This window comes from Somniosus microcephalus, chromosome 2 (genome assembly GCF_052327205.1).
Source record: "Somniosus microcephalus isolate GS21.2 chromosome 2, FLI_Smic_1.0, whole genome shotgun sequence".
NCBI lineage: Eukaryota > Metazoa > Chordata > Chondrichthyes > Squaliformes > Somniosidae > Somniosus > Somniosus microcephalus.
Window position 1 is genome coordinate 185564730 of NC_140988.1, and position 27219 is coordinate 185591948.

Genomic DNA, 27219 nt, shown 5'->3' on the forward strand with positions numbered 1-27219 from the left:
TTGTGTTAGCAGTGTGTTTGTATGAAACAGAGGTCATTTGACCTTTGTTCCTTTCTTCCTGTGTGAGGTCATTTGACCTTTGTTCCTTTCTTCCTGTGAGAGGTCATTTGACCTTCGTACCTTTCTTCCTGTGAGAGGTCATTTGACCTTCGTACCTTTCTTCCTGTGAGAGGTCATTTGACCTTCGTACCTTTCTTCCTGTGAGAGGTCATTTGACCTTCGTACCTTTCTTCCTGTGTGACCCAGGAAGTAGAATCCCAGGAAGTAGAATTCCAGGAAGAACCTGGCAGTAATGGAGGATTCCATAAGGGTTTCACAATCCAATGTAATCTGATTTCATATGTTAGGCCAAGCACAATATCTTTTCACAAAAATTGTTCAAGTAAAGGCTCCAAACAGCAAACGGCTTCACGAAGAATTATTTTGAATAAGTGTTTAATGTTGTGTCCGTCAGTAGTAAGACACAGACTGCAGGAGAACGGTACAACAGGTGTTTACTCAACGTGGCTCACTCTGGAACTGAACTGTACAGATTACTACTCAGTGCCATATACAGGTGTGGTCACTGCTGGTACTACAGTATACATGAGCTGTAAAAAGTAGTTCCCCCCTTAAAGGTATATACATTACATTTAACTTGCTGGATAACTAGATAGGAGCATGTCTAGCGCGGCCAGTACACTATCCCAGTCTATATTAGGATAATTGAAGTCTCCCATTATTACAACTCTATATTTCTTGCACCTCTCTGTAATTTCCCTGCAAATTTGCTCCTCTAAATCTTTCCCACTAGTTGGTGGCCTATCGAATACACCTAGTAGTGTAATGACACCTCTATTATTTCTTAACTCTAACCAAATAGATTCTGTCCTTGACCCCTCCAGGACATCCTCTCTCTCCAGCACTGTAATATTCTCCTTAACCAATACTGCCACTCCACCTCCTTTCTTTCCTTCCCTATCTTTCCTGAACACCTTATATCCAGGAATATTTAAAATCCAATCCTGCCCTTTTTTGAGCCTGGTCTCCATTATCGCCATGACATCATATTCCCATGTGGTTATTTGCACCTGCAGATCACTAACCTTATTTCCCACGCTTCATGCGTTTACACAGCACTGTAAACCTATCTTAGACTTTCTTGTATTCTCTCCTAGTCTAACCCCACCTAATACCTCACTATTTCTTACTCTAGTGCTATCTGTCTCTCCCCATCCTTTGTGTACTTTGTTTCTCCTTTCTAATGCTACATCCTGGTGCCGATCCCCTTGCCAAATTAGTTTAAACCCTCCCCAACAGCACTAGCAAGCCACCACGCAAGGACATTGGTCCCAGCTCAGTTGAGGTGCAACTCATCCGGCCTGTACAGGTCTTACCTCCCCCAGAACCGATCCCAATGTCCCAGGAATCTAAAGCCTCCCTCCTGCACCATCTCTCTAGCCACACATTCATCTGTTCTCTACTCCCTAGCTCATGGCACAGGGAGTAATCCAGAGATCACTACCTTTGAGGTCCTGCTTTTTAATCCCTTTCCTAGCTCCCTAAAATCTGCCTGCAGGACCTCATCCCTCTTGCTACCTATGTTGTTGGTATGATTCGCTGCCTATGTTCGCACACCAGCTGGACATTGAGGGAGAGGAATCCTTTTCAGTTCCAGTCATAGTAGATTTGATATGCAGTGCCCACAAAGCGATGTGTGTGCAATCAATGGCACACTGCACCATGGGGAAGCCTGCAATCCTAGCAAAGCCGTGTGCTCACTTCGCCTGCTGCTCTCTGGCAAGAGAATGAAATGTAGTCAGCTCTCTTTGAATACAGAGCCTTAGTGACCTCCCTTATGCAACAATGGATGGCAAACTGCGAGATGTTGCAAATATCTCCAGTTTCTGCCTGGAATGAGCCCGCACAGAAAAGTTCATTGCCACAATCACCTTTACAGCCATTGGCAATGCGACCATTGCGCTGCTTTGAGGTTGCAGTTGTGACTGTAGCAGGTGGCATATTTCAATGAGGATATCCTTACTGAAGTGCAGACATCTCACACATTGTTCCTCGCTGAGGTTCAGGTTGGAGAATTGCTTCCTGAACACCCTGGCCGGATATATGCTCCTGCTGAGAGCCCTTCTCCCCTCCTCCTCATCCCCCTTCCAGCAGCTTGTCCTGCTTTGCGCAGACCTCTGTTCATTCTCCAAGTCATGTTGTATTCCAAGGGGAATTCCTACTAGTGCACCATGTCTGGCAGCAAGTGGTTTGTGCAGAAGCCTTGAACTCAGGAAAAAGTCCTTCAGCACCTGCCACACCTCCCTGTAGACTTTGGCAACTTTAAACAATAGAAAGCACCAAACACTTGTAGAATCGTAGCAACAGCCAGAAACCAACCAGCAACTAAGCTGTAACTAGTTGATGATCCCTTTAAGTAGAGCCGGTGGGGTTCCTTCCTGCTGCTGAATGCCGGTTCAGCTGTGCGAGCTTAAGAGAGGACGTTAGCTGGAGCGCTGACCTCCAAAATGGTAGCACTGGTGTCAAATCAGCGTTGTACGGTGATTGATGTCATGATCTGCCTACTCGGCATACTTCCGGCAGGCATTCATTGAGCGCGATAACACCCTCACCAATGTGGCGTCCGGCACGATTCGGTCCACGAGTGTGCAAGTGCGCCGCAAACTGCACTTTGGACCTCTAAGGGCACTTGTAGAGCCCAAAATACGGGCACTACGGATCTGAATTTTGCGCCAAACATTTCATAACTTTATCTTGAAGAGTTGATGGAATTTAACTATAGCTAATATAACTATATCACCAAAACAATATAGTTGCTATATTTTATAGATTACTGTTAGTAGTTAAATATTACAAAAGATCACTGAGGTCATTTGTCAGGCAGAGGCTTTGTGGTGCAGCACGTGACTCTTCATCATTCAGTTGAATGAGAGTAGAATTCGCTCCCTGCCATCCTCTATATAAACCATGCAGCGAGTGGGAGGTGAAGAAAGGCTCGTTCACTGAACGTTAAAACTCGTTATCTTCTACCAGCAAGGGTACGGTGGATAGAAAAGTCAACCCGCAGAAACCAGTGATTTAGCATTCAATCATTTATTTATTGATCTATTGCAAATGACATTTAACGTTTGTTTAAGATCTTTCAGCGATATTACTTTTAAGTTATTTGTTTTATTTAATTTATTAAAACGTGTTCACTTTCCCTGTACTTTTATATTTAAGTCATCCTCTGTTCCGAGGGACTGCCTAAGAAGAACTTTTGTATTTGTGTTCGCGCGCGAAATTCAGTCCCAGCATCAAATTCGTCCACTTTACTTCTGGCTATGCTTTAAAAAAAGTTCCTTAATCCCTTTCCGAACAATTTCTTAAGCCTGTTCCTGCGGTTAGGAGACTAAAATTGATAGACGTTTGCGGATATGCAACTGGTCGACAAAGCTGGCTTGAGAGATGACTCATTGATGAAAAAAGGCAGAGGGGGAAAGGGTCTCAGACCTGAAACGTTAACTCCCTTCCTCTCTCCACAGATGCTGCCTGACCTGCTGAGTATTTCCAGCACTTTCTGTTTATATTTCAGATTTCCAGCATCCACAGTATTTTGCCTTTGTGGAAGTGTTTAGTCTGGTTATTCTCAACTGTTAATAGTGGAAATCTGGTGTGTGGTATTGAAACTTAAACGATATATTTGAACCCTGTTCCTTGCAGACTATGGCTCCGCGGGTTGTGGAGGGTTCACACAGCAGCTCTGAGACTGCCGAGCTCGAAGGCATCGCCAAGCCCGCAGTGAACGGTGAGTGAAGTCCCCGTGTTCTCGGTGCACCGGCCAGCGGTGGGCGAGTTCCGCACACACAACTCTTCTTGCTGCTCACGCTGGGTAATTTCAGTCCTGATTTGATTCCCTTTTTTTCTCTCTCCCTCTCTCTCCAATAATTCCCATATTCTAGGACCCAGTGAGACCTCCTCGGACGGACCGGATTTGCTGACCGCTTGTTCCACCAGCGCCCTGGCGGAGGACCAGCCGGATGATCCCTGGGCACTGCCCAAACTCGAGGCTACCGGCGTCAAGTGGTCAGGTACTTGTTCCCTATGCCCAAGCTCCGGCTTAAAGACACACCTTTGCGTCTCAATTCCTCGGTGGAAGCACCGTGTCCTCACTATAAAAATAATAATAATTCATGTTGGCAGAACTGAACACCGGGCAGAAGGTCCTTCGTGTGCTGACAGTGGCGTTGAAACTCGCGTTACTTCTTGGATTCCTCTACTTGTTCGTGTGTTCCCTGGACATCCTGAGCTCGGCGTTCCAGCTTGTTGGAGGTGAGATACTTGGGCTCTTTTCTGTGTCTAGTTACCGATAAGAGGCATGGGGGATATGACTTGATCGAAAGGGAGAAGGAAGAACAGCGTTGTATGTCTTTTAGGAATAGGAGTAGGTCATTCCGCCCCTCCTGAGATACTTGGGCTCTTTTCTGTGCAAACGGTGCTTTTGTGTCCAATTACCGATACGGCGCTCGGGGGCTGCGGGGGTAAGAGGCCCGTTCTCTTTTATGCACTTGGAAAGAAGACAAGGTTTAGGGAAGATCAAAGACAACTTTCCAGTGAGAACAGACTTCGTTATTTTTGTTTTAAGATCCCCTCTTGTCTGTTGTTCTGCAGGTAAAGCCGCTGGAGATATTTTCAAAGATAACGCGGTGCTGGCGAACCCTGTGGCCGGGCTGGTGATCGGGATCTTGGTCACTGTCCTGGTCCAAAGTTCCAGCACCTCATCTTCTATCGTAGTCAGCATGGTGTCCTCTGGCTGTAAGTACACAGTGCTCTCAAAACCATAACACGAGCCCATAGTTAGACTTCCTATTTGGAGGGGTTGGCAATGATCGAGATCTTCCTGCTGTCCGTCTCTCTCACTTTTTTTTTGCTGTTTCTTTTCAGTGTTGGGAGTGCGATCCGCCATCCCCGTGATAATGGGAACCAACATCGGCACCTCGGTCACCAACACCATCGTGGCCCTGATGCAATCCGGAGACCGAAATGAATTCAGAAGGTACGTTAACAGTCCCCCAATTCCCCTCGAACTCTTCCTTTTACCTAAGTAAGAACCAGCAGTGACTAGGCAAAGGAGATTTGTAGGGGAGAGGGGGAAGAGCGCAGGAGTTAACAGACAGTAAAACAACTGGTTAAAGGAGCACCGTCTGTTGGCAAGTTTTGTTATTGGGGAGGGGAAGGATAATTGCAATGATTTTAAGTGCAGGACATAGACCAGTGAAATGGGCAGACACGTGGCAGATGAAGTTTAACGCAAGGAAGTGTGAAGTGATTAATTTTGGTAGGAAGAATGAGGAGAGGCAATATAAACTAAAGGGTACAATTTTAAAGGGGGTGCAGGAACAGAGAGAGGTGGGGTGTATGTACACAAGTTTTTGACTGTGGCAGGACAAGTTGAGAAGGCTGTTAAAGAGGCATATGGGATCCTTTGGCTTTATAACTAGAGGCACCGAGTACAAAAGCAATAAAGTTATACTAAACCTCTATAAATCAATGGTTCATCCCCAGCTGGAATAATAGGGCCAATTATGGGCACCACACTTTAGGAAGGATGTCAAGGCTTTAGAGAGGGTGCAGAGGAGATTTACTGGAATGATACTAGGGATGAAAGACTTCAGTTATGTGGAGAGCCTGAAGAAGCTGGGGTTGTTCTCCTTAGAGCAGAGAAGGTTAAGGGGAGATTTGATAGAGGTGTTCAAAATCATGAAGGGTTTTAATAGAGTAAATAAGGAGAAACTGTTTCCAGTGGCAGAAAGGTTGGTAACTAAAGGACACAGATTTAAGGTAATTGGCAAAAGAACCGGACGCAGCATAAGGGAATTTTTTTTACACAAGTTGTTATGATCTGGAATGCAATTCCTGAAAAGGTGGTGGAAACAGATTCAATAGTAACTTTCAACAGGGAATTGGATAAATACTTGAAATGGAAAATAAATTGCAGGGCTATGGGGAAAGAGCAGGGGAGTGGGACTAATTGGATTGCTCTTTCAAAGAGTCGACACAGGCACAATGGGCCAAATGACTTCCTTCTGTGCTGTATCATTCTATAATTCTAAGAGACCCAGCCAAGTATTTTGATGCTATTGAGGTCAGTATAAAAACATGAGAGATGTCGCCCACTTAAAATATTTGTGATGTTTGAAATAAGATTGAACAGATTTATCATCCTTTATTTCTTTTAAAGGGCAGCATCTTCACACAAAAGGGTTTAGCAAATTTACTTCCCATCTGGGGAGCAATAATGTTGCTTGCACGTGACACCATGTGATTCCATTTGATTTCTCACTTTATGTCATCTATTTGCAAATACATAAAAAAGATTTATTTATCATCCTTTGTCAATGATTTAGAGGAAATAATTGTGTACGAAGTGTCCAAATTTACAGCCGATACCAAATTGGTAGCAATTATGACTCATTTGGACAAAGTGGATCTAAATAGGCTTTTCTACAATGTAAAGAATGTAAACACAAGGGCTTATATTTATAAACTATCTGAAGTGCCCGGCGGTGCCGAGGGTCTTTTGAGGGCATGTTGTTGTTGGAAGAGAGAGAGAGAGCGACTGGGGGGAAGAGAGAGAGCGACTGGGGGGAAGAGAGAGAGCGACTGGGGGGAAGAGAGAGAGCGACTGGGGGGAAGAGAGAGAGTGACTGGGGGGAAGAGAGAGAGCGACTGAGGGGAAGAGAGAGAGCGACTGGGGGAAGAGAGAGAGAGCGACTGGGGGGAAGAGAGAGTGCGACTGGGGGGAAGAGAGAGAGCGACTGGGGGGAAGAGAGAGAGCGACTGGGGGAAGAGAGAGAGCGACTGGGGGGAAGAGAGAGAGCGACTGGGGGAAGAGAGAGAGCGACTGGGGGGAAGAGAGAGAGCGACTGGGGGGAAGAGAGAGTGCGACTGGGGGAAGAGAGAGAGCGACTGGGGGGAAGAGAGAGAGCGACTGAGGGGAAGAGAGAGAGCGACTGGGGGGAAGAGAGAGAGCGACTGGGGGGAAGAGAGAGAGCGACTGGGGGAAGAGAGAGAGCGACTGGGGGGAAGAGAGAGAGCGACTGGGGGGAAGAGAGAGTGCGACTGGGGGAAGAGAGAGAGCGACTGGGGGGAAGAGAGAGAGCGACTGAGGGGAAGAGAGAGAGCGACTGGGGGAAGAGAGAGAGCGACTGGGGGGAAGAGAGAGAGCGACTGGGGGAAGAGAGAGTGCGACTGGGGGAAGAGAGAGAGCGACTGGGGGGAAGAGAGAGAGCGACTGGGGGGAAGAGAGTGCGACTGGGGGGAAGAGAGAGAGCGACTGGGGGGAAGAGAGAGAGCGACTGGGGGGAAGAGAGAGTGCGACTGGGGGGAAGAGAGAGTGCGACTGGGGGGAAGAGAGAGAGCGACTGGGGGGAAGAGAGAGAGCGACGGGGGGAAGAGAGAGAGCGACTGGGGGAAGAGAGGGAGCGACTGGGGGGAAGAGAGAGCGCGACTGGAGGGAAGGGGGGAAGGGGAGGGGAGGAAGGGGCAGGAGGGGAGGGGAAGGGGAGGAGGGGGAGGGGAGGGGGGGAAGGGGAGGGGAGGGGAGGGGGGTGGGGATGGGGGGAGGGAGGGAGGGGGGAGGAGGGGGGGAGGAGAGGGGAGGGGGGAGGAGGAGGAGGGGGAGGGGAGGGGGGCGGAGGGAGCGAGGGGAGGGGGAGAGGAGGGGGGGAGGGGAGGGGGAGGGGGAGAGGAGGGGGGGAGGGGAGGGGGAGAGGGGAGGGGGAGAGGAGGGGGGGGAGGGGAGGGGTGGGGGAGGTGGGGGAAGGAGGGGGGGAGAAAGGGAGGGGGAGCCAGCAGACCCTCTCCCCTCTGCCGGTGATGGCTCCGCTGAGCTCCGTGCCGCCCCATGCACTGACATGCCGAGCGCAGCGCCCCGGTCAGCCCGAGCCCCGCCCTCCCGAGGCCGGGCTTGAGACGGCCGATTGCGGCTGGCCGGGCCCGGCTGCCTTGGTAACCCTCCTCCCCTCTCCGCCTCCCGATCTCCGGGACCGGGCCTGAGCGGCTTGAGACGGCCGATTGCGGCTGCCGAGCCCGGTTGCCGGGGTAACCCTCTCCGCTCCCCCTCCCCTCCCAAGCCCTGCCCCCCCCCCCGCTAACCTGCTCGCTTCCCTCTGGCCGCGCTCTGTGTGGAGGTGCACGTGCGCCGTGCAGCGCGAGGAGCTTGCAGTGAGCCCAGCCAGCCTTTACCAAGATGGCTGGCCGCTGGTTCAGAATCGGGCCCAGCGGGGGGTGGGAGGAGCTTGCCACAAAACAATTGCCTAGGGTCCAGCATGGCTGGCAACAGACGCCCAGGCTTCTAGGCCTACCTGCAAAAATGGGGAAAGGTAGGAAAATTAATGAGATTAGATAAAAGATTTAGAAAGTAATTAACTTTTTAAAAACAATATGTGTTTTAAAAGCAACTTTTTTTTTAAAGACGCAGAAAGCGGGAAAAAGAAATGAAAAGTTTAGAATCAAGATGGCGGCGACTCACCTCGGTTCAGAACGATAAGGCCCGCCCACACACGCACCGATTGGTCGACCGTCGGGTCGCTCGACCGTACGATTGGTCGATCTCGACGTCACTCAATGCTAATGAGCAGATAATGAGCAGAATTTTGAACGTTTTTTTGGATACTGCGGGCACAATTTTTGTCTCACCGAAACATAAATATGCTTACGACCGTTCTGGAATCGTAAGCTTTCTTTTGATGTAACACACGTGTAGGTACGCTCTATAACTTTTGATTGTATAGCCGGACAGAGAGACAGAAAGACAGACAGAGAGACATACCGTTTTATATATATAGATTAAGGCCAATGAAAGAAAATAGAAAATGCAGAGGGGTATGTGAAACAGATTACCAGAATGGGTGGTGGAACAAGGAATGTTAATGGGTTTCAAGAAGGAATTAGACAGGTTGTTGTCAGCAAATCAAACTCAAGGTTATTGGAAATGCACCATGGGAATACTGTGAATAGGTGGGCTAGATGGACTGGAGGTCTTTTATCTGAAGCTGTTACTATGCAAAACTTTCTCATGAAGAAAATATCCTATTGCACAATGTCAGTTTATCTGCTTTTGAATGTCCATTTCTCTCTACATGATGTATATTATTAGCAACAATACATCTCAGCCCCTTGTGATGCAATTTCAGGTTGCAGTTGTACTATCATGTTTGCGTGACTGTGAAGTAGTTATCCCTGGAAATGGGTGCAGAAATGCAACCCGAGAGGCCTGCAGCACCGACTTTGGGCTTGCTGGCCAGAGACTTCTACCTTTGGTCCTTGTCCTGCTATCCCTGAATGAAACTCTGGAAATCTCCGTCCCATTTCCCTCTCCTACGCGTCTAGAAACTCACGGTTCCCCAGGAATAGGAGAGAAAGGTTAATCCCGTAACGTTTAAATCAATGTTCCCATATATCCCAAACTGCAGCTACTAACAGATGAATGGTGTTCTGAGTTAGCATTTATTAATCGGTGAGGAAATGGAGCTAAAACAGCCTTTTCCAAACCTCCAGGCCCACACAATTCAAACAGAACAAACTAACAAGTAAGAATTTTAAATGCAAATAGCACGAATTTGCCTAAATTTGTGGGCTGGATTGGTCAGGGTTTGCAGATAGCATGTGGCTGTAGTTTGGCCATCCTGCTTGTATATGTAAGTAGGATTATGAATGTGGTAACAGTGTTTATTTCCTTCCTAGAGCCTTTGCAGGCGCAACTGTGCACGATTTCTTTAATTGGCTCTCGGTGCTAATCCTGCTACCAGTTGAAGCAGCCTCTGGCTATCTATACCACCTCACCGGCATTATTGTGAAATCCTTTCATATCAAGAGTGGTGAAGATGCTCCAGATCTGCTAAAAGTCATTACTGATCCCCTCACAAAGCTTATTATACAGGTAAGCCATTGCAGCACAGTGATAATGGAATCATTATTGAACCAACAACCCAACCCACCCAAATAATAGGGCTGATATTTCTCTTTCCTTCCCCTTCTCCCATGCTGGCTGCCAGACAGGTGCAGTGCGCCCAAAGTGTTCAGTGCTTATCAAGGCTTCAATTCACCTGATCGTACTGTCCTGCACCTTGCGGTGGAATGGGGAACGAAGGCAGGAGGGCAGCTGCAGGATCTCAGTCCTGCAGCTATTGCCCTGGTCGCCAACCTCGAGGGGCGTTCTGGATGCTGCTGGAGAACTATAGCCTGGAATTATCAAGACCCAAATATCCTGTTGGGAAAAGGTCAAAGATGTGTAACTCCTCTCCAGGCTGCTCCTAGACTGAGGAGGATCCCAATGCAAGTCCCACCAGTACCTTTATGGTCCCATGGATATAATTGGAGGTGGGAAGGCCAGGAATATCCTCCCACCTCATTTCCTTAGCAGCGCTAGTCCTGCGCCTATTACAAGTGCAGGCCCAGGTCCACTCACCGAGGAAAGCTCTGGAAATGCCGAGACAGTGGCGAAGGGACAGAGAACTGATGTATAAGGCCGCCGTCTCTTTTGCTTTCCATAGCGCCTGGCACTGTGATGAGGAAAATCAGCCTAATGTACTTTATAAGCTGATATTGTAAAATAGTTTTTACTTTTGCATTACCTTTGTATGCTGCTATAACTCACAGTACATAAGCAGCTGTAAAAAGGTTGTTTAGGTTATTGTGTAACTGAACCTAATTCAGCATATTTAACTAGAGGTGTAGCAATGATTTGAAGTAAAAAAAAGGATTGAATTATCATACCTTATATCAAGTGAAGGTAATTTGGATCACTCTAAAGGTCAGTGGTAGCATTCTCGCCTCTGAATCAGAAGGTCATGGGTTCAAGCCCCATTCCAGAGACTTGAGCACGTAATCTAGGCAGACATTGTAGTGCAGTACTGAGGGAGTGTTGTAATATAACAGGTGCCGTCTTTTGGATGAGACATTAAACCAATTTTTTTTGTTAATAGACTCCAGACTCTGATTGACATCACACTTCTCGGAGGTTTTGAAGTGAAATGTGAAATCAGTAAAAACCATAGGGGAAACTTTGTTTTTCCACACATTACTGTGCTCATTACATTGATGGCCCAAATGAACAGGACAAATATTTTCAGTGTGAACATGGGGAATGGAGTTTTCTAAAAAGATGGCTCTGTGAAAAATTATATTGGGGCCGGATATTCCGAACCCCACGGGTGTGTATGAGGTGTGTACGCACCTGTAGGGGCCTCGCAAGTGTCGGTTTCAGGCATGTGAAGTGCATGCGCTAAAACCTGGAACTTCCATTCTGTCAAGAATCCTCTTGACAGATCATCTACCTGCCCGGGAGAAAGGCCTCTGCGGGTGGGGAGTTCCGCTTTCTGCAGAACCTCCGCCCACTGAAAACCTTTAAAAATCTTATGCCTGGTAAAAGCGCAAGGCCTGCTTTTACCAGCATAAGAGTTTAAAAAGAATTTTTAAAAAAAAATTTCACTCATTTATAATTAAAAAAATACTTTAAAAAATTGTAAGTTTATTTTTAGCCCCTGGGATATCTGGGCCTCTGTGCATTTTGGGGAGGAAGAGAGATTCCTGTTTGACATAGTTGAGTGAATTAAATTATATACTAAATACTTAAAAAATTAAATTTTTGTTTAAAATATTTAATTTAATGTAATTTTAACTAATTTAAAATACATGATTTAAAAAAAATTATTTAATGTTTTACTGTGTTTTTTAAGTGATCCCCATTCATACTTTTGACAGATCCTTGCGGAGAGACCTGTCAGAAGTGTGCAGGGGGATTTCCTCTTTGATTGGTTCCCCATGGCCCACGTGATCCCAGGGACGCTTGCGAACCGCCTGCGCTCCTGGGATATCTGGGCCTTTGCGCATTTCATAGAGCAGAGGCCCAGGATCGGAAGTCTCGGGACCTACGGAGCCAGCAGGTAAGTGCGTAGATTTTTCCAGATCGGAGGCATCTGCCCGTAGGAAGCCTCTGATCAGAAAATCTGGCTCATTGTATATTTGGAGAGGAAGAGAGATTCCTGTTTGACATAGTTGAGTGAATTAAATTATATACTAATTACTGGCAAAATGGATGCTCCTAGCATAAAGTAGGCAATTGCATGTGGCGATGTAACAGCACTCTGTTTCAACATTAGTGAACACGTTAAGCATATAGGGTATTGCAGTATGCTTTCTGAGTTGCTTTACTGTAACTTTTGTTTCAAATAATCAAGGTGGTCGCGCAGCATATGCTACTTAGGGGTGCGGTAGACACGTCTAAGGCTTCATTTGTTCCACAAAGCTAAGCTTTGAAATTCTTGCTCCAGTTTACTGTAATTTCCTCAATCCAGAACTCTGCTTCCTTCTCTTTGCTGAATGTGTTTCCCTCCACACTGAACTCACTTCTGCTAACCATGATTGACCACTCTCCCAGCTGAAATCTCTGAGAGTCTTACATCTTAACTTCCACTGTGAAATCTGGAATATCAAGCAGTGCATGCTGGATCTTTTTTCTTTAAGTTAGAATTCCTTAACTCCTACCTACAGGTCAAAAGAAAACTGTGACATTTGTGGGGCACTGCAGACTTTATAGTCAAAAGTTGGGTACAGTAGCTGCAGTGGTTATGGTACTAAGCCAGAGACCTGGACTTGCCTCCCTAAGCCCCTCTACCCTCCTTTAAGACGCTCTTTAAAACCTACCTCTTTGACCAAGCTTTTGGCTACCTGACCTAATATCTCTTTGTGGCTCGGTGTCAAATTTTGTTTGATAGCACTCCTGTGAAGCACCTTGGTTTGTTTTACTTCTTCAAAGGCACTATATAAATGCAAGTTATTGTTGTTGTAGATTTACAGGGAATGTGCGTTCAAATCCCAATTGGCATTTTGAGAATTTAAATTCAGCTTTAAAAATCTGGAAATAAAAAACTGCTATCAGTAAAAGTGACCATGAAGCTGTTGGAAGGAAACCTGCTGCCTTTACCCAGTCTGGCCCATATGTGCCTCCAGTTCCACTCCAATATGGTTGACTCTTAACTGCCCTTCAAAATGGCCTAGCAAGCAACTCAGTTGTATCAAAGACTGCACCACCTTCTCAAGGGCAAATAAGGATGGGCAATAAATGTCAGTCTTGCCAGCAGCACCAACATCCCGAGAAATTTTTTATTCTTAAATCCATTAAATCCATGGACATTAAAACAGAAATTCATTCAACGCTTTTGTCTTGATTATATGTTTAAATTACAAAAAAAATTATTTCATTTCAGCTGGACAAATCTGTAATAAACGATATAGCAACAGGAGATCCAATGGCAGCAAACAAAAGCCTTATCAAGGAATGGTGCAAGACCACAACTAGTGTGGTAAGTGAACTAGAAATGTAAATAAACTAGTGTAGAATATATAACCAACAGCGATGAAAAGCTTGCCAATCTGGTTCAGTCGAGTGCATTTAGTGACTGCTTATACAAGCATAATCAGGAAAATGGCAACAATTTCCATTAGGGAATGATGGATAAATGGTTAAAGCAGACTATGGGGACGGATTACATGAAGCTGATGCCACTGTTACCCTAGCCTAGGATAAGTGGAATCTGGGTGTGGGAGAGGAATTTGGGGCAGAAGCTGCTTCTGTCCCTTTCTGTTCTGTAGAAGGGTTTCAACCCGAAACATTGACTCTGTTTCTCTCTCCACGGATGTTGCCTGGCCTGCTGAGTTTTTCCAGCGTTTTCTGTTGTTATTTCAGATAATGTTAGTTTGAGAAGAACATTACTGATTTTACGTAATAGTTTTTTTTTGTATTACAGGCAGAGAAAAATGTGACTGTCCCAAGTGAACTCAATTGCACATCAACTGAATTTTGCTGGAGTGATGGCAACAACACTTGGACTCTGAAAAATGTATCACAAACAGTAAACCTTGAAAAATGTAAGTGAATAATCAATTATTTTTATATTATTTAAGTAAGCACGTATCATAACCGACAAATCAACTGAATGCAACTTGGTCATTTGAAAGTAAAAAGCTGCAGACCTGGCTTGTGCTTGCAACAAAGATTGAACATATATTTGCTATATATAAACGTTCAATATAGTATAGGAACACTGTGTTAGATAGGAATACTTTATATTACTTTAAGACGCTCTTTAAAACCAACCTCTTTGATCAAGCTTTTGGTCACGTGTCCTAATGTCTCCTTCTTTGGCTCGGCATCAAAATGTATCTGATTACACTCCTGTGAAGAACCTTGGGACATTTTACTACGTTAATGGCGCTATATAAATACAAGTTGTTGTCATTGTTCTTCAGACCATATTTGTCATATATTTCATGCAGTATCAAATTGTGGAATTTCGGACACTGCTATATATTGTTAATCCTGGACATTAGGCCATTTTGAGAACATGGTCTGTATATTCATGATCTGCTAATTCAAGAAATTGCACATAATGTTTCCGGTTTACTTATTTTGTTTTAGGTAATCATCTATTTGTGAATGCAGCCATATCTGATTTAGGGGTTGGCCTCATCCTCCTTGCAGTCTCTTTGATTATCCTGTGCGCCTGTTTGATACTTATTGTCAAGCTTCTCAATTCTATGTTAAAAGGACAAGTTGCTACAGTTATCAAAAAAATTATTAACACTGGTAAGTGGAAAAACTTATTTCAAATCACACATGTGGATATGCAGAGTGTGGGATAAATTAATGTTATTCCACACTTCCTCATTTACACAATGCATGGATAGGATTACTTTCATCCTTCTTTATTTGCTGCCCTTGCAGATCTAAGAATGTTGAATTTAAATAATTTGTGAATTTTTTCACTGTGAGACTTGTTGAGACAGTAAATACTATGAAATCTAAACACATTTGAACATTGTGGGGGTTTTGGTAAAAGGTGCCTTTCTGACTTTAGTTCCCCACTTGGCAGATTACGGGAAGAAGGGGCAAATTCTTCAGTGTTACCAAATGGCAAACCTATAATTTTAACGTGTATTTATATTGCAACATTTTTGTAGAATTATAAATTATGGAGATAACATTTCTGTGACTAATTATTAAAATACATTAGGGGTAATTTTTTAATGTTACCATAGGTAAAAATTGCTTTGTAAACAAATCACCAAAACAATTGAGGTAATTTTCAACTATTTTGAATTCCTGGCATTTATAGATTTTGCCCAGTTTCTGTTCCATTGAAATCAATAGAATGAAAATCGGGCACATTCTATAAAGGACAGGCAATCCACTCAGCTATTATACAAAGGACAGGCAATCCACTCAGCTATTCTATAAAGGACAGGCAATCCACTCAGCTATTCTATAAAGGACAGGCAATCCACTCAGCTATTCTATAAAGGACAGGCAATCCACTCAGCTATTCTACAAAGGACAGGCAATCCACTCAGCTATTCTATAAAGGACAGGCAATCCACTCAGCTATTCTACAAAGGACAGGCAATCCACTCAGCTATTCTATAAAGGACAGGCAATCCACTCAGCTATTCTACAAAGGACAGGCAATCCACTCAGCTATTCTATAAAGGACAGGCAATCCACTCAGCTATTCTACAAAGGACAGGCAATCCACTCAGCTATTCTATAAAGGACAGGCAATCCACTCAGCTATTCTATAAAGGACAGGCAATCCACTCAGCTATTCTATAAAGGACAGGCAATCCACTCAGCTATTCTACAAAGGACAGGCAATCCACTCGGCTATTCTATAAAGGACAGGCAATCCACTCGGCTATTCTATAAAGGACAGGCAATCCACTCAGCTATTCTACAAAGGACAGGCAATCCACTCAGCTATGTTACAAAGGACAGGCAATCCACTCAGCTATTCTATAAAGGACAGGCAATCCACTCAGCTATTCTATAAAGGACAGGCAATCCACTCAGCTATTCTATAAAGGACAGGCAATCCACTCGGCTATTCTATAAAGGACAGGCAATCCACTCAGCTATGTTACAAAGGACAGGCAATCCACTCAGCTAGGTTACAAAGGACAGGCAATCCACTCAGCTATTCTATAAAGGACAGGCAATCCACTCAGCTATTCTATAAAGGACAGGCAATCCACTCAGCTATTCTATAAAGGACAGGCAATCCACTCGGCTATTCTATAAAGGACAGGCAATCCACTCAGCTATGTTACAAAGGACAGGCAATCCACTCAGCTAGGTTACAAAGGACAGGCAATCCACTCAGCTATGTTACAAAGGACAGGCAATCCACTCAGCTATGTTACAAAGGACAGGCAATCCACTCAGCTATGTTACTGCCCAAGCAAAATAGTTGGAAATTCCCCTAATTGTTTTGGTGATTTTTTAAAATTAAATCAATTTGTACTTATGGCAACACTCCTACATAAACAGTGATTCTGGATTATCAGGAAATAAAGGAACACAGAACAGAGACACAAATGGCTCTTCCAGTATCTTCTATATATATAAAGCAGTTCTTCTGTCTGTCTGTCATGCCGTCTGACTGTATTGAATAAACTCGAAAGTTATAGAGCGTACCTACATGTGCGTTACGTCGAAAGAAAGCTGACGATTCCAGAACCGTCCTAAGCGTATTTACGTTTCGGCCGGACAAAAATTGCGCCCGCGGTATCCAAAAAACGTTCAACATTCCGCTCATTATCCGCTCATTAGCATCGAGTGACGTTGAGGTCGACCAATCGTACGGCGGGTTGCTGGCGCGTGCGGCCGGAGCCGTCCTACAGTCGAGTGACGGGACAATTGACCAATCCTATGCTTCGGTGACCTGACGGTCCACCAATCGGTGCGTGTGTGGGCGGGCCTTATCGTTCTGAACCGAGGTGAGTCGCCGCCATCTTGATTCCAAACTTTTCATTTCTTTTTCCCGCTTTCTGCGTCTTTAAAAAAAAAGTTCCTTTTAAAACAGAAATTCTTTTTTAAAAAAGTTAATTACTTTCAGAAATTGTTTTAAAAAAAGTTAATTACTTTCTAAATCTTTCATCTAATCTCATTAATTTTCCTACCTTTCCCCGTTTTTGCAGGTAGGCCACTAAGCCTGGGCGTCTGTTGCCAGCCATGCTGGACCCTAGGCAATTGTTTTGTGGCAAACTCCTCCCACCCCTCACCCCCCACCCTTCGGTCTCCCCCATCACGTGATGGTTGACCAATCCTACGGCGTGTGTGGGCGGGGCCTGATGCTTAATAAGACAGAATAAATAAAAGTTACTTCAGTCTTCGCGAGCACTGGAGTGACTGCAGCAACTATTGCAACGTAAGTGAAGAGATAGAGAATAAATAATTCAGTTTTTATATCTTCTAACTTTATATCTTCTTTCCTTAAAAACTTACGGCTTTTGTATATCTTCTTACTTTATATCTTCTTTCCTTAAAAAACTTTCGATTTTCAAAATGCGAAAGTTTTTTAAGGAAAGAAGATATAAAGTTAGAAGATATACAAAAGCCGAAAGTTTTTAAGGAAAGAAGATATAAAGTTAGAAGATTTCCGATTTTGTACTTTGCAGGTACTTTTTTTTAAAGTAAAGAAATTTTGCAGTTTTTATTAAGAAAATGTTTTTTTCCATGCTTCCAACCGACATGAGAAAATGGCCGCCGGCTTCTTCATGCACCTTCAAGGCTGGCCGCACCCACCCTGAAGGCTGGCAGACAGCTTTTTTATCTTTCTGCCCCCGCCCCCTATCTCCTCTCCTCAGCCCCCCCCGCCCCCCCCTCTCAAGGGTTAACCCGGCAACCGGCTCTGGAGATCGGGAGCCGAGGAGGGTTACCCCGGCAACTGGGCCCGGCCATCTTTCATCCTGGCAGCAGTTCAATGCAGCGACACCACAGCGCCATATTTGAACCTGGCAGTACGACACTTTCCTCGTGACGCCATCTTTGATCATGGCAGAACGTCAATGTGGGCCTGAACAGCGCCATCTTTAGTCTGGGCTGCCCGGTTTCTTCCTCCTTCCCTCTCTCCTTCCCCCTCCCTCCCTCTCTCTCCCCTCCCTCTCCCTTCCCCCCTCTCCCTCCCCCCCTCTCCCTGCCCCCCTCTTTCCTGCCCCCCTCTCTCCCTTCCCCCACCCTCTCCCTCCCCCCCTCTCTCCCTCCCCCATCTCTCCCTCCCTCCCCCCCCTCTCTCCCTCCCCCCTCTCTCCCTCCCCCCTCTCCTCTCTCTCCCTCCCCCCTCTCCCTCCCCCCCACTCTCTCTCCCCCTCTCTCCCTCCCCCTCTCTCCCTCTCCCTCCCGCCTCTCCTCTCTCCCTCCCCCCCGCCTCTCCTCTCTCCCTCCCCCCCTCTCCCTCCACCCCTCTCCCTCCACCCTCTCCCTCCACCCTCTCCCTCCCACTCTCTCTCCCTCCCCCTCTCTCCCTCTCCCTCCCTCCCCCTCTCCCTCCCTCCCCCTCTCCCTCCCTCCCCCTCTCTCTCCCTCCCCCTCCCTTCCCCCCTCCCCCCCTCCCTCCCTTCCCCCCTCCTCCCTCCCTCCTCCCTCCCCTCCCCCCCTCCCCCTTCTTCCCCCCTCCCTCCCTCCCTCCCCCCCTCCCCCTTCTTCCCCCCTCCCTCCCTCTCCCCCCTCCCTCCCTCTTCCCCCTCCCTCCCCCCCTCTCTCCCCCTCCCTCCCTCCCCCCCCCTCCCTCCCTCCCCCCCAGTCGCTCTCTCTCTCTCTCCCCCCACAGTCGCTCTCTCTCTCTCTCTCTTCCAACAACAACATGCCCTCGAAAAAGCCTCGGCACCGCCGGGCACTCCAGCTATATATATATATAATAATTGCTCTTCTGTCTGTCTGTACTCTATATACTTGAAAGTTATAGAGCGTACCTACACGCGTGTTACATCAAAAGAAAGCTTACGATTCCAGAACGGTCATAAGCGTATTTACTTTTCGGTGAGACAAAAATTGTGCCGACGGTATCCAAAAAAACGTTCAAAATTCCGCTCATTATCCCCTCATTAGCATTGAGTGATGTGAAGGTTGACCAATCGTACAGTCGAGCGACCCAACGGTCGACCAATCGCTGCGTCATGGGGGCGGGTTCATTGCGTGTGCGGGCGGGCCATCCTACAGTTGAGTGATGTGATGATTGACCAATCCTACAGTTCAGTGACCTGATGGTTGACCAATCGGTGCATCACATTGCGTGTGTGGGCGGGCCTAATCCTTCTGACGGGAGGTGAGTGGCCGCCATCTTGATTCCTCACTTTATTTATTTTTGCCACTTTCTGTGTGTTAGGGAACTAAAGAAAAGAACAATTTATTTCAGTTTTAAATTGTATTTAGGAACAGTTAGAAATGAAGTGATCCCCTGCCCTTCGCCTGGAGGCTCGCCTACTTTGACGGCCATTTCGAGCAGCTGTGCCGGCGCCGGGCGTGGCCTAGAAGCCTGGGCCTTGAGTTGAGCGGATTCCCGGCGCGATGCCGCTGCCCCCTGGGCCCGAGGCGGATGCCGATCAATTTGTTTTAGTCGCCAGTTTAGACAATACCTGCTGAAGGCCGTTCATTTCCGCGACCAGGTCACCATCTTCGCCTCGGCCAACGGCATCAGGGCTCGGCTCAGTTTGCGGCTGCGGCCCGGGGACTCACTCGGGCTTTCACCCCTTCAGCCTGGTCCCGGGGCTCCCCGCGGCGTCAACCGTGCCGCCCGAGAGCCAGACCCAAAGCCACCAGGTGACCGCCGCGGCGGTCTGTGCCGGGAGCCGCCGCGCACAAAACTTCCCCGCGGCGTCAACAGCCCCGCCCCAGAGCCCGACCCAAAGCCACCAGGTGAGCGGCCGCGGCGGCCCAGTCTCTCTCCCTCTCTCTCTCTCTCTCTCACACTCCCAATCTCTCTCTCTCTCCCACACTCCCAATCTCTCTCTCTCCCACACTCCCAGTCTCTCTCTCTCTCTCACACTCCCAGTCTCCTCTCTCTTACACTCCCAGTCTCTTTCTCTCACACTCCCAGTCTCTCTCTCTCTATCTGTCTCTCTCTCACACACTCCCACTCACTCTCTCTCTCTGTCTCTCATACTCCCAGTCTCTCTCTCTCTCACACACTCCAGTCTCTCTCTCTCACACTCCAGTCTCTCTCTCTCTCTCTCTCACACACACTCCCTCTCTCTCTCTCTCTCTCTCTCACACACACTCCCACTCTCTCTCTCTCTCTCTCTCTCTCACACTCCCAGTCTTTCTCTCTCTCACACACACTCCCAGTCTCCTCTCTCTCTCTCTCACTCCCAGTCTCTCTCTCTCTCTCTCACTCCCAGTCTCTCTCTCTCTCACTCCCAGTCTCTCTCTCTCACTCCCAGTCTCTCTCTCTCTCACTCCCAGTCTCTCTCTCTCTCACTCTCCCAGTCTCTCTCTCTCTCCACTCCCAGTCTCTCTCTCTCTCATACTCCCTGTCTCTCTCTCTCTCTCTCTCTCTCACACTCCCACTCTCTCTCTCTCTCTCTCACACTCCCACTCTCTCTCTCACTCCCAGTCTCTCTTGCTCACTCCCAGTCTCTCTCACACTCCCAATCTCTCTCTCTCTCGACTCCAATCACTCTCTCTCTCACACTCCCAGTCTCTCTCTCTCTCTCTCACACTCCCAGTCTCTCTCTCTCTCACACTCCCTGTCTCTCTCTCTCTCACACACACTCCCAGTCTCTCTCTCTCTCTCACACTCCCAATCTCTCTCTCCCTCACACTCCCACTCTCTCTCTCTCTCTCACACACTCCCACTCTCTCTCTCTCACACTCCCACTCTCTCTCTCTCTCTCACACACTCCCACTCTCTCTCTCTCTCACACTCCCACTCTCTCTGTCTCTCTCTCACACACTCCCACTCTGCTCTCTCTCACACACTCCCAGTCTCTCTCTCTCTCACACTCCCAGTCTCTCTCTCTCTCTCTCTCTCTCTCACACTCCCAGTCTCTCTCTCTCTCTCTCTCTCTCTCTCTCACACTCCCAGCCTCTCTCTCTCACACTCCCACTCTCTCTCTCTCACACTCCCACTCTCTCTCTCACACACTCCACTCTCTCTCTCACACACTCCCACTCTCTCTCTCTCTCACACTCCCAGTCTCTCTCTCTCTCTCTCTCTCACACACTCCCAGTCTCTCTCTCTCACACACTCCAGTCTCTCTCTCTCTCTCTCACACACTCCCACTCTCTGTCTCTCTCTCACACACTCCCACTCTCACTCTCTCTCTCTCTCTCACACTCCCACTCTCTCTCTCTCTCTCACACTCCCACTCTCTCTCACACTCCCAGTCTCTCTCTCACACACACTCCCACTCTCTCTCACACTCCCAGTCTCTCTCTCACACACACTCCCACTCTCTCGCTCACTCTCAGTCTCTCTCTCTCACACACTCCCAGTCTCTCTCGCTCTCTCACTCCAGTCTTTCTGTCTCTCTCTCTCTCTCTCACACACTCCCAGTCTCTCTCTCACACACACTCCCACTCTCTCTCTCACTCCCAGTCTCTCTCTCTCACACACTCCCAGTCTCTCTCGCTCTCTCACTTCCAGTCTCTCTCTCTCTCTCTCTCTCTCACACTCCCAGTCTCTCTCTCTCTCTCTCACTCCCCCTCTCACTCCCAGTCTCTCTCTCTCACACACTCCCAGTCTCTCTCGCTCTCTCACTCCCAGTCTCTCTGTCTCTCTCTCTCTCACTCCCAGTCTCTCTCTCTCTCGCTCTCACACTCCCAGTCTCTCTCTCTCTCGCACTCCCAGTCTCTCTCTGTCTCTCTCTCTCTCTCTCACACACCCAGTCTCTCTCTCTCACACACTCCGTCTCTCTCTCTCTCACACTCCCAGTCTCTCTCTTTCTCTCTCTCACTCCCAGTCTCTCTCTCTCACACTCCCAATCTCTCTCTCTCCCTCTCTCTCTCACACTCCCAGTCTCTCTCTCTCACACTCCCAATCTCTCTCTCTCTCTCTCACACACTCCCAGTCTCTCTCTCTCTCTCACACTCCGTCTCTCTCTCTCTCACACTTCCAGTCTCTCTCTCTCTCTCTCTCTCTCTCTCTCTCTCACTCCCAGTCTCTCTCTCTTCCCCCCAATCTCTCTCTTTTTCTCTTCTCCCCTCAGTCTCTCTCTCTTCTCCCCCCTGTCTCTCTCTCTCTCTCTATCTCTCCCCTGTCTCTCTCTCCTTCCCTCTCTCTCTCTCTCTCTCTCCTTCCCCCTCTCTCCTTCCCCCTCTCTCTCTCTCCTTCCCTCTCTCTCTCTCCTTCCCTCTCTCTCTCTCCTTCCCTCTCTCTCTCTCTCCTTCCCTCTCTCTCTCATTCCTTCCCTCTCGCTCTCCTTCCCTCGCTCTCCTTCCCTCTCTCTCTCTCTCCTTCCCTCTCTCTCTCTCTCCTTCCCTCTCTCTCTCTCTCTCTCTCTCTCCCTCCTTCCCTCTCTCTCTCTCTCTCTCTCCTTCCCTCTCTCTCTTCCCCCCAGTCCCTCCCTCTCTCTCTTCCAACAACAACATGCCCTCCAAAAAGCCTCGGCACCGCCGGGCACCCCCAGCTAGTTTCCATATAAAACAGTTAGGATTCTGCAGTCATTTAGATAAATCTACTTTTTCTTTAAGGAGTAAGTTATAAATGCTATTTAAGAATCTTGGATCAAAATATTTTAACGCTTTAATTTTTTATACTAATTATAAGAAAATGTGTAATAAATAGGAGAAGTCTGAGACTACTGCAGTGATAAACATATAGTTTTAATATATTTGTTTTTAAACATTGTATATGTTATGAACAAAGACAATTACTAACGCAGAGGGAGCTTAACACCGTTGTTTTACAGTTATGCAATTTAATTGCATTCTTGTAAATTTAACATTTAAGCATGTGAATATTTATAGTAGAGTTCAGAGTGGTTGTCGATTGTACATGTAATAATATTAATAGTTTGTGATATATTTGTTACTTAACTATCATTTAAATGTGGGTATAGCCTCACTTTTGATAAGCAGAAAGAGCTCTTGTTCATTTAAAATCCAATCCTTTTGCAGATTTCCGATATCCATTTGGTTGGTTAACCGGGTATATAGCCCTTGCAGTGGGCGCTGGAATGACTTTTATTGTTCAAAGCAGTTCTATTTTTACTTCAGCTCTTACTCCATTAGTTGGTAAGTTTTGAGGAATACTATGTATAAATATAATAATTACAATTCAAATATTATTTTACTAATTTTTTTTGTTTTTTTCTGGCAGGAATTGGTGTGATAAGTATTGAGCGAGTCTACCCTCTTACACTGGGTTCCAATATTGGTACAACCACAACAGCTATTATAGCTGCTCTTGCCAGCCCAGGAGAAACTTTAGCTAACTCTTTGCAGGTGAGCAATTAACGAGATCAATCAGTTTTAGTATTTATGATTTGTTACTTTACATGTGGTGTGGTAGTGTAGCAGTTATGTTACTGGACTAGTAATCCAGAGGCCTGAAGCAATAATCCAGAGAAGATAAATTCAAATCCCACCATGGTAGTTAAAGAATTAGAATTCAGCTTTAAAAAAAATTGGTATCAGTAAAAGTGACTGAATTAAGCTGTCTGATTGTCATAAAAACCTGACTGGTTCACTAATATCCTTTAAGAAAGGAAACGTGCTGCCCTTACCCGGTCTGGCCTATATGTGATTCCAGTCCCAAACTCTTAACTGCTCTGTGAAGTGGCCTAGCAAGCTACTCAGTGGTTCAAGAAAGCGGCCCACCACCATCTTCTCAGGGCAACCAGGAATGGGCAATAAATGCTAGATCAAATTCTGAGAATTAATTAAATAGGTCATCTGTCAACTTAATGTAACTTCTGTTTCCAAGCCATTTACGCTTTACTACTATTTTACCTCTATTTTCCTCTCTTATACTTCCTTTTCCAAATGTGGTAAATAATAGTGAGGGACAAGTCCACAATTAGCAGCAGTCTCTTGTTCATTTTTCATTCTTTCATGTGTGAATTAGGTCACAGGGACTATCGGAGCTAACCCAATCCTGTTCTCACTCACATCCATTTCATGTTTTCCCAGATAAGATGGCTGGACAATGATCAAACACAGTAATCTTGGCTGATTTTTCTCCCCCTACCCCAGGGTTGCTGAGGTCATCTGTAGCAGCCCCAGTTGTCACTCACCTGAAATCACCTAACCATATTCAAAATTATAAAGGATAGAAGAGATAGAGATTAACTGTTTCCAATGGCAGGAAGGTCAATAACCAGGGGACACTATTTAAGATATTTGGTAAAATTACTAAGGGGAGGTGAGGAGAATTTTTTTTATGCAGCGAGTTATGATCTGGAATGCATTGTCTGAAATGGTGGTGGAAACAGATTCAATAATGACTTTCAAAAGGGAATTGATTATATACTTGAAAAGGGGAAATTTGTAGGGCTATGGGGAAGGAGCAGGGAAGTGGGACTAATGAGATATCTCTTTCAAAAAGCTGGCTCAGGCACGATGGGCCGAATGGCCTTCTTCTGTGCTGTAAGGTTCTATGATTTTATAAAAGAAAGGAATCAAATCAAGGATCTTTCTGTTCCATATAGCTCTGTAACACACGTATCATCTCTGAATCATCAGGTTTGGGGCTTGCAAAGATATATTTAAATATTTAACACGTTGATATAAGTATTACATGCCACCTTTAAATGAAAGAAGAATAACATTTCATATGATTATGCTTTGGTTTTCAATGCATTAGTGGCTGTATATTTTATATGGATTGCCAACCTAAAAGTACAAGAATCATTAATTGCTGTAATGCTAAAAAAAATGTATATACTCAATGTTGTTATATTTTTTAAGATTGCAAAATAGATTTTTAAATATATATTAATATTAATTTTGTATCCTTGTAGATTGCCTTGTGCCATTTCTTTTTCAATGTCTCTGGAATCATCATTTGGTACCCCATACCATTCATGCGTGTTCCAATTCGCCTAGCTAAAGCATTGGGAACTCACACTGCCATGTACAGGTGGTTTGCAGTCACCTACCTGATCCTGTGCTTTTTAATGCTCCCTCTGCTTGTATTTGGGCTGTCAGTTGCTGGTTGGCAAGTTCTGGCTGGAGTAGGTATTCCTATCTTGGTGATTATAATATTCGTAATTGTTATCAATATTATGCAAACAAAGTGCCCAAGGTTCTTGCCAAAGGTACTACAAACTTGGGACTTCCTTCCCATTTGGATGCATTCCTTGAAACCCTGGGACACAATAATTCAACGTGTTACAGTATGTTGTTCTACTTGGTGCTTTGGAAAGTTTAAGTGTTGCAAGAAGAATGATGGTGAATATAGTGATAGAAGGGAAAAAGAAACCAAATCCCTTGAGGTTTATGATAATCCAGTAATCATAGAGGATGAAAAACAAGGTATTAAGACATTTCCAGTTGTAGAAAATGAAACAAAAGTTAATTCAACACATATGTAGAAACAGAACTATTGAGAGAACAGCTAAAATATGCCTTTGCAAAGTAGTGCAGTATTTTTTTAAGGATTAACCTGTATCAGTTCCTTTCACTTCTGGTGTCCTGAATGGTTCGTGTTGTTAACAAAATATCTGCTAGAAGTAATTCCTTCACCAATTTATACTGTGTTGCATTTACGACATTTGTATTCACTGCCCTCGAGAGCAAGCCAGTTATATTATATGTGAACAAAAGAGTAAATTGGTGTAAATACTATTTTAAAATGCAGCATATTTTTTAAAATTTGCACAACAATGTATATCTTTATCTCGTGTGCTATCTAAGCAGTAGTCTTACAGATAGTGTTGTCAAAAGACAGTTTTTCTGGTGCCTCCTTGTTTATTTGCATTTAGTAGGGACTCATCATTTCATTGTGCCGAGTGGTGGCAGTATACTGAAAATGAATAGTTCATTGCAGGGAATGATCTCTTAATGGGAGAAAATAACACTGAAATATGTGAAGCGTGTACCTGGAATAAACAGAATACTGAAGAGTGGGGTGGGATGGGGGAAGCTTCAATACTTTGCGGACTAATAGGAAGAAAGAATGTCGTGAGCTGTGAGCACTTGTGGATAGTTCTTTCACACGTGAAAGGCAATTCATAGTGCAGTGTCGCCATCCCAGTGTCCATTTTGTAAACGACAGTGGGTAAAAACACGGAGCCATCCAGTCAAAAGTTCAGGGTTCCATATATAAATTATCCAAGGTCAAGTTCCAAAAATGTTTATGAGCGCATCAGTTTTGTTGGATGGTGCTAAAATAATAAGTCTGACTTGCAGACTTCATGATGTGTTCTTTTATTCACTTCCAAGTGTCTCACAACCTGAATCGCTATGGTGGTGAACAACAGTTATAACGTGTCTGAAACGATTCCCTCACTGTTCTAACCACTGCTTTAGCCTTTCAAAACCGAGTATGCTAATGATAAATAAGGAATTTAATATGTCTTTCTAATATGCCATTTTCAGTTGATATTTATAGAAATATGATGCTGAGAGCTAGGGCGTGCAGTTTTGATACAAGGCTACATAAGACCTTGTAGCTTTAATGGCAGAACATTGGATTCTTGAACAAGTTTCAAGTTTGTATTCCTAGCCTTGACCTGACCTCAGAACTCTCTTGTTGCTACTGTGCAAGTTTCAGCAGTTCTTTAACTGAACTAACTGCAGAGCTGTGGGATGATCCACCTCAGGGCAGAGATACAACTGGCAGGACTAGCCCTGCCCAACAGAAGCTCGGCCCAGGCAGGATAGCCTCAGCAAGGACAATCCTGCCAGCCATGGAGAGATTGATGGTTCACATTGTCTTTTCGTCCCTGGTAGCAAAAAGTAGGAATGATGGATCTAAGTCATAGAGTCATAGAGTCATAGAGTTTTACAGCACAGAAAGAGGCCCTTCGGCCCATCGTGTCTGCGCCGCCCATCCCTCCCTGTCCAGTCTAATCCCATTTTCCAGCATTTGGTCCATAGCCTTGTATGCAATGGCATTTCAAGTGCTCATCCAAATGCTTCTTGAATGTTGTGAGGGTTCCTGCCTCTACCACCCTTTCAGGCAGTGAGTTCCAGCTTCCAACCACCCTCTGGGTGAAAAAGTTCCTCCTCAAATCCCCCCTAAATCTCCTGCCCCTTACCCTGAATCTGTGCCCCCTTGTTATTGACCCCCCTACTAAGGGGAAAAGTTCCTCTTTATCTACCCTATCTATGCCCCTCATCATTTTGTACACCTCAATCAGGTCCCCCCTCAGCCTTCTTTGCTCCAAGGAAAACAACCCCAGCCTGTCCAGTCTCTCTTCATAGCTGAGGCGCTCCATCCCAGGTAACATCCTGGTGAA

General features: G+C 45.9%; 1 protein-coding gene across 1 annotated transcript; it reads left to right on the top strand.

Moving 5' to 3' along the window:
- The first annotated feature begins 3617 nt into the window (after positions 1 to 3617).
- Positions 3618 to 27089, top strand: LOC147123158 (sodium-dependent phosphate transport protein 2B-like). The gene is made up of 13 exons (XM_086004178.1): positions 3618 to 3787; positions 3942 to 4070; positions 4183 to 4311; positions 4651 to 4794; positions 4924 to 5035; positions 9727 to 9922; positions 13251 to 13346; positions 13791 to 13911; positions 14462 to 14629; positions 22934 to 23050; positions 23136 to 23260; positions 24778 to 25291; positions 26558 to 27089. The coding sequence occupies exons 1-13, from the start codon at positions 3706 to 3708 to the stop codon at positions 26740 to 26742; spliced, it is 2118 nt and encodes a 705-aa protein (XP_085860304.1). The 5' UTR covers positions 3618 to 3705; the 3' UTR covers positions 26743 to 27089.
- Positions 27090 to 27219: the final 130 nt, after the last annotated feature.